Below are 13,785 nucleotides of genomic sequence, written 5' to 3' on the forward strand. Positions count from 1 at the left end.
TTTTTTCCTCTTCTGTTCTTAGGCACTCATTTCTCTGTGATTTACTTTGGATCTCACAGATCCTAATTTTCCTGGTGCCTAGTATTGACATTCTGGTCCTACTTCCTCTTGGCACTCCCAGTATTTAAGAACAGGGTGTCATCCTTCTAGATCCCATATTAGGTAGCCATAATGCTTAGCAGAGGACTTTTGGTTTAGAAGGAGGAGTTAAGAGGAAGTGCTATTTTTAAAAATTAATTGGCTTTATTCTTTATTTTTTAACTTTTTAATGTTTATTTATTATTGAGAGACAGAGTGAGACAGAGCATGAGCATGGGAGGGGCAGAGAGAGGGGGAGACACAGAATCCAAAGCAGGCTCCAGGCTCTGAGCTGTCAGCACAGACCCCAACGCGGGGCTCGAACTCACAAACCGCGAGATCATGACCTGAGCTGAAGTTGGATGCTTAACCGAATGAGCCACCCAGGTGCCCCTGGCTTTATTCTTGAGGCAGTTATAAGTTTACAGAAAAACTGGACAGAAAGTACAGAGAATTCCCACATACCTACTTTCTGTCCTCATACGATTTCTCCCATTATGAGTGTCTTGCCTTAGTGTGGTGTATTTGTGATGATGAATGTCCCAATGGTGATATATCATTATTAACTAAACTCTGAGTTTACTTTAAGGTTCACTCCTTGGTTGCATAGTTCTATGGGTATAATGCCATGTACTCAGCATTACAGCATCATACAGAATAATTTCATTGCCCTAAAAATCCCTTGCACTCCATCTATTTCTTCTCTCCCTATCTTTCTCCAAGTTCTTGGCAAGCACTGATCTGTGTACTACCTTTCTAGTTTTGCTTTTTTCCAGAACAACACATAGTTGGAGTGATATAGTCTGCTGTCTTTTCAAATTGGCTTCTTTCACTTAGCAATATGCATTTATGCTTCTTCCATGTTTTTTCATAACCTGATAGCTCATTTCTTTTTATTGATGAATAATATTCTATTATATGGATGTACTATGGTTTGTGTATCATTCACTTATTAAAGGACATCTTAATTCTTCCAAGTTTTGGCAATTATGAATAAAGCTGCTATAAACATCCATGTGTTGATTTTTGTGTGGACATAAGTTTTCAATTCATTAACTTAACTAAGAGTGACTGCTGGGCCATATGATAAGCCTTAGTTTAGCTTTGTAAGAAATAGGTAACTGTCTTCCAAAATGGCTGTCCAGGGCACCTAGCTGGCTAAGTCCATACAGCATGGGCCTCTTGATCTCAGGGCTGTAGGTTCTTTTTTTTTTTTTTTTTTTTGCCTCTGAGGAACCCAGGGCTCCTGGGACCACAGTTTTTTTTTATTTATTTATTTTTTTCAATATATGAAATGTATTGTCCAATTGGTTTCCATACAACACCCAGTGCTCATCTCAAAAGGTGTCCTCCTCAATACCCATCACCCACCCACCCCTCCCTCCCACCCCCCATCAACCCTCAGTTTGTTCTCAGTTTTTAAGAGTCTATACTTATGCTTTGGCTCTCTCCCACTCTAACCTCTTTTTTTTTTTCCCTTCCCCTCCCCCATGGGTTTCTGTTAAGTTTCTCAGGATCCACATAAGAGTGAAAACATATGGTATCTGTCTTTCTCTGTATGGCTTATTTCACTTAGCATCACACTCTCCAGTTCCATCCATGTTGCTACAAAAGGGCCATATTTCATTCTTTTTCATTGCCACGTAGTACTCCATTGTGTATATAAACCACAATTTCTTTATCCGTTCATCAGTTGACGGACATTTAGGCTCTTTCCATAATTTGGCTATTGTTGTCAGGGCTGTAGGTTCAAGCCCCATGTTGGGTGTAGAGATTACTTTAAAATAAACAAACAAACAAACAAACAAATAAATAATCTATCTCCAAAATAGTTGTCCCATGTTGCATTCCCACCATCAATGAATGAGAGTTCTTGTTGCTCCAGACCCTCTCCAGCATTTGATGTTGTCACTATTTTGGAACTTAGCCATTCTATAGGTGTGTAGTGGTATGTCACTATTTGATGTGCAATTCTTTAACGACATACAATGTTGAGCATCTTTTCATATGTTTATTTGCCATCTGTGTATCTTCTTTGGTGAGGTGTCTACTCAAAGCTTTTGCTTATTTTTTAATTGTGTTTTCTAATTGTTGAGTTTTAAAAGTTCTTTGCATATTTTTGATACAAGTCTTTATTCAGATATGTGTTTTGCAAATATTTTTTTCCAATTCTTTGGCTTGTCTTTTCATCCTCTTCAGATACATTTTTAAGTGTACTTTTAAAGTATTCTATCATAAGGATGCCTGGGTAGCTCAGTTGAGCATCCAACTCTTGATTTCGGTTCAGGTCACGATCTCATAGTTAATGGGATCGAGCCCCACAATGTGCTCTGTGCTGACAGCGCAGAGCCTGCGTGGGATTCTCTCTCCCTCTGCCCCTCCCCTGCTTGCACGCACACTGTCTCTGTCAAAAAATAAATAAACTCAAAAAAAATTAAGTATTTGGGGTGCATGGGTGGCTCAGTCGGCTAAGCGCCTGACTTCGGCTCAGGTCATGATCTCAGGTTTGTGGGTTCAAGCCCCGCATCAAGCTCTGTGCTGACAACTCAGATCCTGGAGGCTGCATCAGATTCTGTGTCTCCCTCTCTCTCTGCCCCTCCCCCACTCATACTCTGTCTCTCTCTCTCTCTCTCAAGAACATTAAAAATTATTTTAAAAATTATTCTATCGGGGCGCCTGGGTGGCTCAGTCGGTTAAGTGGCCGACTTCGGCTCAGGTCATGATCTCATGGTCCGTGAGTTCGAGCCCTGCGTCAGGCTCTGGGCTGACGGCTCAGAGCCTGGAGCCTGTTTCAGATTCTGTGTCTCCCTCTCTCTGACCCTCCCCCATTCATGCTCTGTCTCTCTCTGTCTCAAAAATAAATGTTAAAAAAAAATTAAAAAAAATTATTCTATCATCTAGATGAAAGAGTGGCATATGAAAAACTAAGAAGTGTCCCTTCCTCTGCCTCCCCTTACTAATATTGAAAACTTACCATTTTATATATGTAAGGAATTCTGGAAGCAACTTTATTAATTCTTTGACTTCACATGATACAACACTTAAATCATGAATATGTACATTTCTTCTTTTGACATAGGGTTAATTTTACAAAGTCACACAGTGGAGGGAACTTCCCAAAATTAGAACCCAGGTTTTCTGACCCCTGGCCTGATATTCTTTCTTACCCATCACACTGACTCCTCTCATTCACACTTTTTTGATTCTTATTCCTCATATAAATATTTGTTTTAAGAGGAAAGCTTAAGTTTCCAGCCTTGTTTATCAGCAACACAAAAATTTTACATTAGCTATACAAGTATTATTTTGATTTCCAGTGTCAGAGCCCGACTGAAATGGCCTTAGGCATAGAAGGGCAAAATAATCAAGTAAGGTAACTGAAAAATCTGAGGACTGGATGGATCCAGTGGCTGGGAGTAATTAATCTCTTGATCTCTTTCTCCATCTCCCCTCCTCCTTCCCCTCCCCCTCCCTATTTTTCTCTCAGCTCTGTTTTCCTTTGCATAAACTTCATTGTCAAGCCAACTTCTCCTGGTAATGACAACGGCCACCAACAGCTTCAGGCTCCTATTATCTTGACTCATCCAAGAAAAAGAAGCTCCTCTTTCCTTATAGCTCTAGCCAAAATTCCAGATAGGGCTCTGAGCCCAGCTTGGGACACATGCTCAACTCTGAACCAGTTACTTAGCCAAAGAAATACAGCCTAGGACACAGGCCTTTCCTGTTACCTAACCTGAACCTCAGACACCAAGAGTGAGGTATGTGCTAAGGTTCTAGGCGCTTTAGCATACATTCGGTCATGTGATTCCCAAATTAGAGCCTGCATCAGAATCATCTGGCAGGCTTGTGATCACAGGAACCCCACCTCCAGAGCTTCTGATTCAGTAGTTTTGTGGTGGGGCCTGAGAATTTGCATTTCTAACAAGTTTCCATTGGGTGCTGATGCCACTGGTAGGGGGATCACACTTTGAAAACCAGATTACGAAGTCATTGATTCTTCATAACAACCCCATGAGGGGCACCTGAATTGGGTCAGTAAAGTAAGGCCCACACAGTAGTGGCAGAGCAAGAGAGCCGGAAGTCCTGACAGCAGAGTCCAAGCTCATCCCACCTCTCATTCAAAGAAGCAACTGCGATATAAAACAACCAAGACAAAAACCATTTTGATGCAAAGATATAACCCAAGGGGAGAGTGGGCAAAGGAAAAGGAGAAATACATCCAAATTATGAGACTCCTGATCCTTCCTAAAGAAGACGTCAGTGATCTAGTTAAGGGTAGAAATATAGAGTAGAAATCATGGGGGTGCCTGGGTGGCTCAGTCGGCTAAGTGTCTGGCTCTTGATTTAGGCTCAGGTCATGATCTCACAGTTCGTGAATTCGAGCCCCATGTCAGCTCTGTGATGACAGTGCAGAGACTGCTTGGTATTCATTCATTTTCTCTTTCTCTCTCTCTCTTTCTTTCCCCGCCCCCACCCTGCTCACACTCTTTCTCAAAATAAATAAGTAAACATTTAAAAACAAAGAGTGGAAATCATGAAAATAAGTACGTAAAAATATGCAGATGTTTAAATTGTTCAAAAGGCAGGTTAACTTAGGTTATCCTCTGGTATCTTTAACAAGAAAATAAGGAATTTAATGTTCATGACAGAAATGCAAATGGTGAGTGGAAATGAGGAAGGAAAACAAGCTGAAACTAGACAGCAATGGTGTGTATACACAAGTGCGTGTGTGCATCTGTGTACGTGCGTGTGTGTGTGTGTTTCTGAGGATGGTGAAGGGTGTTACAAATATTCTAACACCAACTGAGAACTACACCAACTCCCCTGTAAAAAGTTGAGTAACTCACTGTATTCAACAAGAAAAACCAGCAGCAGCAACAACCTATCTGCAAGAGGTATGTTTAAAATCGAAGATAATAGACTTACCCAGAAGAGTCTAATGCAGAGGCTGCAAACTGAAATGCCCATGGGGTCAGGTGAACAACTTAAACCAGTTATGGGCCAGGGGAGGAGTAGCTGGGACAGAGGCAAAGGGGCTGCCCCTATTCAGTTCCAGTTGACTGTTGCTTTTCTGAATGTGGGTGAGTTTGTGGATTTTTTAAAGAGAAAATGGAAATCTGGATTTTCACCTAAAATCTCCAGATATTTGACAAATTAAAATATTTTAAGAATACTGTAAACAAAAAATATAGTGGGCTACACTGGGCTTGTGAAACCCACTAATCTGCAGTTCAGGTCTGATGTCTCTGATGCCTGAGCTTTAAACAAAAGAAAGAGGAAAAGAAGCTCAGTGGTCCCAGTGCCAAAAAGTGGTCACATAATTGAAAAAGAAATAATAATGATAATAATAATAATTATTATTATTAATGTTTGTGTAGCTCTGTATAGGCTGGAGGAGACTTTGACCAGCTTTACATCAAGGATCTCCTTACCAACCAGGCAGTAAAAAAGCAGATTGGGTTATTATGCTTAATTTATTTTTTTTATTTTTATTTTTTGAGAGAGAGAGGGCCACAAGTGAGCGAGGGGCAGAGAGAGAGAGAGAGAGAGAGAGAGAATTCCTCGGAGTCTAAAGCAGGACTCTTGAGCTCAGCAGATGTAGGACTTGTGCTCACCCAATGTGAGGTTTGAACTCATGAACCATGAGATCATGACCTGGGCTGCAGTCAGATGCTTAACTGACAGAGCCACCTAGGTGCCCCTATTAAAGATGCACCCAGGTGTTTATTTTAAAGATGAGGAAACTGAGGCTGAGTGATTAAATCACTAGTCCAATTATCAGCTAATACATGGAAAATCCCATACCTGGGACCCAGCTGTTCTTCTGGATCTAGCTTCCATGCTCTGGATGCATCCTGATTGCCACACAACTGTGAACAGTAAATAATTCTCTCAAGAACGGAATAATCTTTGACTTTCTTTTGAGGGGGAATTAGGGGGAGAGAAGCAGAGAGAGAGGGAGAGAGAGAGAGAGAGAGAGAGAATGAGTCTCACTGCATAGCCCAAGGTGGGGCTCAATACCAGAACCCTGGGATCATGACCTGAGCTGAAATCAAGAGTCTGGTGCTCAACCAACGGAGCCTGGTGCTCAACCAACGGAGCCACCCAAGCACCCCAAGAGTGGAATGATCTTTGGATTAGCTTACCCTACTGCTTACAAGTCACTAAAAGACCCTCCTTGGTCCACTCCTTCTCTTTCACTTCACTCCCCTTTGTTCATTCGAGATCTCACTTCCTTTGTCCCTTGTTGAGTGAGGATCATCTCTGGTTTGATATATTTCACCTATTGAGCCCCTTTCTAGACAAGACCATGCCACCAGGCAGACCTACCCCCTTCCAGACCATCACATACAATACCTGAGCTAATTTTTCAGCAGCCTGTGTGACTATTGTCCCCACTTTATAGATCAGGAAGCTGAAGCTCTCATGACCTCTGAGTTTTACACTCTCCCTTACGTTTTCCTTTTATTAGCCCAAGGATGATAGGGATGATGTCAATGCCCAGTGCTAACTTGACAGGGTGTGGCTTAGGATGAGGAATTAAAAATAAGCAAATTTACACTCAACCATTTTAAATCATTTCATATACTATTCCCTCCGTTTTATACTGTTTCCTTTACCCAGATAACACCATTCATGTCCATGCTCCTCCTTTGCCTGGCTAACTTCTATTCACCTTCTGGGTCTCAGCTTAGATGTCACCTCTACTTAAAGGCCTTCTCTGGGCTCCACTTCTATGTATGGCCGGGTAAACTCCTCATGTGATTATATAGTCCCCTGGGCTTGAAACTGCAGTGTGCTAGGCAATAAGGAAACAAAGATTAAAAGGTGAAACTTCCAAGAGCTCCTGATCAAGCTTAAGAAGGAAGGAATGAAGGAATTATGTTTCCTGACTGGGATAAATGGATCAGACAGAACAATATTAGGGGGAAAAAAAGGAGGATTACATGGGGTATTCAATGTCTCTGCACAGAGGGAAAAGGCTGGGGGCATGGAGGTACTCATAAAAACAGAGGTGTTTTGGGGCACCTGGGTGGCTCAGTTGGCTAAGCGTCCAACTTCGGCTCAGGTCATGATCTCATGGTTTGTGAGTTTGAGCCCTGCAACAGGCTCTGTGCTGACAGTTCAGAGACTGGAGCCTGCTTCAGATTCTGTGTCTCTCTCTCTCTCTCTGCTCCTCCCCTGCTCTCTCTCTCTCTCTGTCTCTCAAAAAGAAATAAACATTTAAAAAAAAAAAAGAGGTGTTTTTTGTGGCTACTTCAGATATTCCACAGAAACTCAGAAACCTGGCTTTGAGAGAGACCTTAAAAATCATGTGGTATAACCCATATCCAATGCAGATGTTCCATTACTCTGGAGTTTGTCAGGGTTAAATAAAGTATTGTACGTTTTGTTAATTCAACAGACATTCATTAAACAACTCTTAAGTTCAAGAGATACACTGGCAATGTAAAGTTGAAAAAGTGCATGGTTTCTGCCCTGAAAAAACTTGTTAGGTAGCTACATACTAGAGAATTAATGGTCACTTATTTATCCATTCAGCAAATATTTGTTCCATTTTCTATATGCCAATACGATAACTTGGAAGATTGGGATTATCATCATCTCCATGTAATAAATCAGAAAGTTGGGTCTCAGATAGGTTAAGTAATTTATCAAAGGTTGCACAGTTATGGTATCTGGTACCATCCTAAGTGCCTCTCACCCATTAGCTTATTTATTCTGCACAACAGCCCCCTAGGAAATAAGTGCTTTTGTTACCTTCATTTTCCATTTAAGGAAATTATGCTCAGAGAGCTTCCCCAAAGTCACACCCCCAATAAATGGCAGAGCTAGGACTCAAACTCAGGCAATCTGGTTCCAGCATCCGTGCTCTTTAACCATCATATTATATACATAAGTTATTCAACCAGAGCTGTCAATACAAGCATACCTCAGAGCTATTGCAAGTTCAGTTCCAGATTATCCCAATAATACAAATATTGCAATAAAGTGAGTCAAATGAATGGGAAAAAAACCTTTGGTTGCTGTTTGCAACAACATGGATGGAGCTAGAGAGTATTATGCTAAGTGAAATAAGTCAAAGACAAATACCATGTGATGTCACTCATATGTGGAAGATATAAAACAAATGAGCTAAGGGAAAAAAAAATAGAGAGGCAAACCAAAAAACAGACTCTTAACTATACAGAACAAACTGATGATTACCAGAGAGGAGTTGGGGGTGGGATGGGTTGAATAGGTGATGGGGATTAAGGAGTGCACCTGTGATGAGCACCGGGTGATGTATGCCAGTGTTGAATCACCATATTGTACACGTGAAACTAACATAACACTGTATGTTAATTCATTGGAATTTAAATAAAAACTTTAAAAAATACTTTATTGACAAAAAAATGCTAACCATCATTTGAGGTTTCAGCAAGTCATAATTTCTGATCACAGATAACTATAAGAAATATAATAGTAATGAAACAGTTTGAAAAATTGCCAGAATTACCAAAATATGACACAGAGACATAAAGTGAGTAAATGCTGTTGAGAAAATGGTACTGATAGATTTGCCCTATGCAAGGTTGCCACAAACCTTCAATTGGCAAAAAATAAAGCAAAACAAAACAATGCAGTATCTGTGAAACACAATAAAAATGAAGCATGATAAAATAAGGTATGCCTGTACAGGAGAATCATATAATGAGTAACAATGCAATATAGAACTTGCAAGTGTCAGTTCTTTTAGTGTCCTTGATTTTCATTTTTCTCTCCATTCCTTATTGTCCCATTAACTCCACCATCAAAAATAAACAACAGAGAAAGAAAAGGACACAATTATCTGGGGTGATTTTAGCAATAGGCTGGGAATATTGCTTAGAGTGAGGGCTCTTACCTTCAGGGGACTGAAGACTTCTAATTTTCTGCAATCATCTACACACTTCAGTGTGAATGAGCTTATCTGCTTTTTTCTAAGGAGAAAGTCTGCAGCTTTCACAGAATTCCTTAAGAGACTTGTGATGCATTAAGGGGAAGGACCACCTAAAGAAAAAAAGCCAGTTAGCTTACTGGAGGCAAGCCAAATATTGGGCACTTCTATACTTTATTATTAAAAAATCCAGAAGCCAGGAGCCAGCCCTGAACAGAAGTTTCTAGGTCCATCAGCACTGCAGGAATGGCAACTTATGGGATCTTGGCTGGCCAGTCTGTGGCAGTGGTCTGGGGTAAGTCATCTTTGGTGGAAGCTCTGAAATATCTGATAGATAAGCTTCAAACATTAATCAGCAATGAGGGCCAAGTGTCTGTGGAAAACATCAACCAGCTGTTGCAATCTGCCCACAAAGAATCTAGCCTTGACATTATTTTGTTGGGTGTAATTCCTAGAAGCACTACTCTGCACAGTGCTGAGATTTGGGCTGAGATGCCCTGGTGGATGTCTTTTTCTGAAAGAGCTGGTAGAGACAGCTGTAGTCAACAATAGCAAAGGGAGGACATCTAAGCTGTGTTTGGCCCTGACTCCTTCTGGTCTTGTGGAAGTGAAAGAGCTGCAGCAGGAGCCCTTAAACCCTGAAGAGATACAGTCTGTCCAAGAACACCTGTTACCAAAGTGACAGTTTGCTTTGTTTACAGATTGCTGGCAAAAACCCAACTTTGAAGTGTGTTCTTCTGGTCAACTGAAGCTTTCCATTGCCAAGAAGTCTTCTCCTCTGATGAAGCCTGCTATGGGCCCTGCAGCAGCCAAGCTTTGGACCCTCTCAGCCAATGACATGGAGGATGAGAGCATGGATCTCATTGACTCGGATGAGCAGCTGGATCCGGAAAATTTTAAGAAGCCAGATTCAGCTTCCCTGTGGGCTCCTTTGTGTGAGGAAGGGGGAAAAAAGAGGAAGAATTGCACCTGTGGCCTCACTCTGCACTGGAGAAAGAGAAGTCAAGGGAACAGGTGAGCTCCAGCCCAAGTGGGCTTGTAGAAATTTCTACCTGGGTAATGCTTTCTGCTGTGCCAGCTGCCCTTACCTTGGGATGCCAGCCTTCAAACCTAGGGAGCAGGCACTCCTGAGCAATAGCAATCTCATTGATGCCTGGGAAGGACCCAACGAGGTGCAAACCTGCTCCTCCAGCCAACTCCTGTCCCTCAAATCCCACCATTGTGGTTCCTCCCATCTCCTCCGGATTTGCTCACTCTCTGCTTCACATGAATCCATCTGCAGGAAGGGCGCTTGGTAAACACAGTGAAGCTGGCAAGAGGTACAGCGGTGTGCAGTGCTGCTACGCATCAAAAGGCCACGGCATAACAGAGCCTCGTTACTCTGAGTGGGGAGACCTGTTTCTCCACCTAGTGTTAGGGAATAGGAGAGTGTCCTGAAGAGGGCCCTCTCCTGATGACACAATGCTGACCTAACACTCAGAGCCCGGGCATCCTTGAGTATTAACACTTTGGGACAAAGAGGGCCCCTGCCCCTATCCTAAACTCAGCATTACTGCCACTACTTATCTTCCAGACTTGGTGGTGAACTTGCATTTATTTGTTGGCGACATGAGTGAAAAGTCTCATGACCTCCTTAGGGCACCAAAGGAATCACCATTGGTTGCTGTGATCATATTCAGTGTCCTTCTGCCCTTTCTATCTCTACCTCACCCACTTTACTGTATTGTATCTGTCTTATTGTTTTGCTAATCTATAGTTATTAAAGTTGTGTACGTCTGCAAAAAAAGTCCATAAATGCTACGGAGCCGTTAAAAATATTTACAACCCCATGATGACATACAAAATATTGATGTTGTAATGCCAATAATAATATGAAAGTGTTTAGATCTACTTCACTTCTTCATCCGATTCCTCCACAGTCTATGCATATTTTGCTTCCTTTCTTCAATACCGGACCGTACTTGTCAAGGTCACCAGTGACCTTCACCTTGTTAGATCCAGCAGCTACTTCCCCAGACTTAGCTTTCAGCATAGTTGACCAGTGGTTCTTCATCCATGCCAAGACTAGTCTGTGTCTACCTCACTGGCTCTCTATCCCATCTCCCTTCCAGGCCACTGCTAAATGTTAGAGCACTCCAAGGATCAACTCGATCCTCTTCTCTTCTTCACCCTCCTTTCTATAGCTCTCTCCCTAAAATATCTCATCCAGTTCCACGGCTTTATAAATACTCCACATGATTCAGTAGTTAAAGAGTGTTTAAGGTATTTAAGTCACACCTCCAGTCCTGACCTCTACACCAAGCTCTGGGCAGGAATGTATTCAATTGTCTACTTAATATCTTTCCTTGTCTAAGATGTAAGCACCCCAGACTAAATACTTCCAAACAGAATTATTATTATTATTATTATTATTACTATTACTATTATTATTGTGTCTTGTTCAATTCACACAACAGTGCATGGCCCAAGAAATACTTGCTGAATAAATACGTGGAAAAAAAAATACACATACAGCTGCTTGTACAATTACATTTAACAACATAAGAGTGGTAGGAAAAATACCCAAATTTTAACTGGTTGCTTATGAAATTAAGATTTTTCTTTAAAACTCCTTTTCTGGGTGCCTGGGTGGCTCAGTGGGTTAAGCGTCCGACTTTGGCTCAGGTCCCATGGTCTCGCGGTTCCTGAGTGCGAGCCCTGTGTCCGGCGCTGTGCTGACAGCTCAGAGCCTGGAGCCTGCTCCGGATTCTGTGTGTCCCTCTCCCTCTGTCCCTCCCCTGTTCATGCTCTGTCTCTCTCTGTCTAAAAAATAAGTAAAACATTAAAAAATAAATTTAAAAAATAAAACTCTTTTTCTATTTTTCAATTTTATTCAGACAGTAATGGTTAATATGACTTTGGCGCTCAGAGACTTCTGCCAGACTGCCACTTACCAGCTGCACATCCTTGCTTCCTTCGTATGCCAAAGGGGCTCAAAAATATGCACCTCAGAGGCCCCTGGGAGGCTCAGTCAGTTAAGCCACAGACTTTGGCTCAGGTCATGACCTCAAGGTTTGTGAGTTCGAGCCCGCGTTGGGCTCTGTGTTGACAGCTCAGAGCCTGGAGCCTGCTTCGGATTGTTTCTCCCTCTCTCTCTGCCTCTCCCCCACTTGCACTCTGTCTCTCTCCCTCTCTCAAAAAAAATAAATAAATAAAATGTAAAAAAAAAATTTAAAAATGCACCTCAATTATGTCCATGTAGCGTTCACACTGCGCTTTTCTGTAAAATTCTGGATGTAAAGAGCTTTGCGTGGTATAAGGCTCATAGTGAAGGGTAGTGATTGTTTGTCGATAATACTGACAGGGAGATTTTCTTTTATAATAAAAATACATATATTTTTTTATAAGTCTTCCCTGAAAGGAGAAAAAGAATTCCACGCCTACTCCAACATCAACTCACCGCGGGCCCGCCCGCTTCCCAGAAGGCTGCGGCTGCTCGGTCGGCTTTTCCGCCCACGTGATCCTCCCAGGCTCCTCCCCATCTCCAACATGGCCGCGCCCAGGGGTACAAGCCGCACGTGATGGAGTCCGAGCACCTGGAAATTGGAGCGTGCAAGTGTGTGAGCAAGTTTACCTCCGTACCATCGGTTCCATCCTTTCGACCCTTACCTAGGTCCTCGCGGGCCCCTGTGTCTCTGCCGCCATGAAGACAAAGCCTATGTCCCACAAGACGGAGAACACGTACAGGGTAAGCAAAGGCACTTGGGCCAGGAACCGTGGGTACCTGCTGCCTCAGCTTTGGAACTGGGTCTGAGCGGGACACTGGGGGCTGAGGTGTTCTGGGCGGAGCGTGAGTCACTTACCTGACAAAAGAGAGGGACTTGGCGGGTGTAGTAAACATGGGATGGGGAAAGACGTCTGAATAGCACGTTTCGCCCGCGGTTTGTGGGGTCTGGCCTGCCTGGGAATTCCTTTTGGTCCAGAGTTAAATTCATTTTCACAGACTAATTGCTTAGGAGATGTTTTCCACTACTCTTTTCTCCTTAAAGACCAAATTGGGGGGCGAGCCGGCGGAAGGAGGTAAGTGATTTGTGGCTAATGGCTATGACACCACTTTCAGTTTTTCTTCTGAGAGTTTCTTTGCTGTTGTACCAATCGTATATCTGTATGTGTTTAAAAACACTATTGTTGCAACGACTTAGCCAGATCCCTGTGCTTGTAGCGGGTTATGAAACCTAACAGTAGATCCAGGGAAGCCACATCACCGACTTTCACCTGGATCCACCACAATTTAGTGTGGAAATTTTATTTGAAATGACATAACTGAACTTTTGCAAATACATTCGTGGAAGTATTTAATTTTCTTCATATAGTAGTAGTACAGGGCGTTTAACACTATGTCTTTGAGCTTGTTTTTACACTTCTCTTTTGTGACTCATCAGTGATGTCTACGTCTAGTTTCAAAACACAATTATATATTTTATGATTGATTGAAAATACAAATCTGAAATTGCAAGAGAAGCATACTGTTATTCGTAATGATAGTACGTGAGGAGGCTTATTGAAACTTTAAACTTTATATTTTCACAAGGCAATTGTGGACATGTAATTATTATATTATACAGCGCTTAAAACAGATATTCAAGATGTGATAAGTGTTAAATGATGATTGTATATTAAATATCCCTCCCTTTCGCAGTTTCTTACATTTGCTGAACGATTGGCAAATGTGAATATTGATATTATTCACCGGATTGATAGAACTGCAAGCTATGATGAGGTAAGAGAATGTTACTAGCCGATCTTCG

At 42.0% G+C, this 13,785-nt stretch overlaps 1 protein-coding gene and 1 pseudogene across 2 annotated transcripts in view; both read left to right on the forward strand.

Moving 5' to 3' along the window:
- Nucleotides 1–9,201: 9,201 nt before the first annotated feature.
- LOC106973741 (anamorsin-like) lies at nucleotides 9,202–10,849 on the forward strand (annotated as a pseudogene).
- Nucleotides 10,850–12,499: 1,650 nt separating this feature from the next.
- The window catches only part of UTP20 (UTP20 small subunit processome component), a 114,532-nt gene continuing 113,246 nt past the window's right edge, over nucleotides 12,500–13,785 (forward strand). For both annotated transcript variants that reach the window (XM_027071001.2, XM_015070865.3), the window contains exons 1-2: nucleotides 12,500–12,725; nucleotides 13,677–13,757. In XM_027071001.2, the coding sequence (XP_026926802.1) occupies nucleotides 12,681–12,725; nucleotides 13,677–13,757 (126 nt within the window). In that variant the 5' untranslated portion in view covers nucleotides 12,500–12,680. The remainder of the gene's footprint in view (nucleotides 12,726–13,676; nucleotides 13,758–13,785) is intronic.

Source organism: Acinonyx jubatus, chromosome B4 (genome assembly GCF_027475565.1).
Source record: "Acinonyx jubatus isolate Ajub_Pintada_27869175 chromosome B4, VMU_Ajub_asm_v1.0, whole genome shotgun sequence".
Lineage (NCBI taxonomy): Eukaryota > Metazoa > Chordata > Mammalia > Carnivora > Felidae > Acinonyx > Acinonyx jubatus.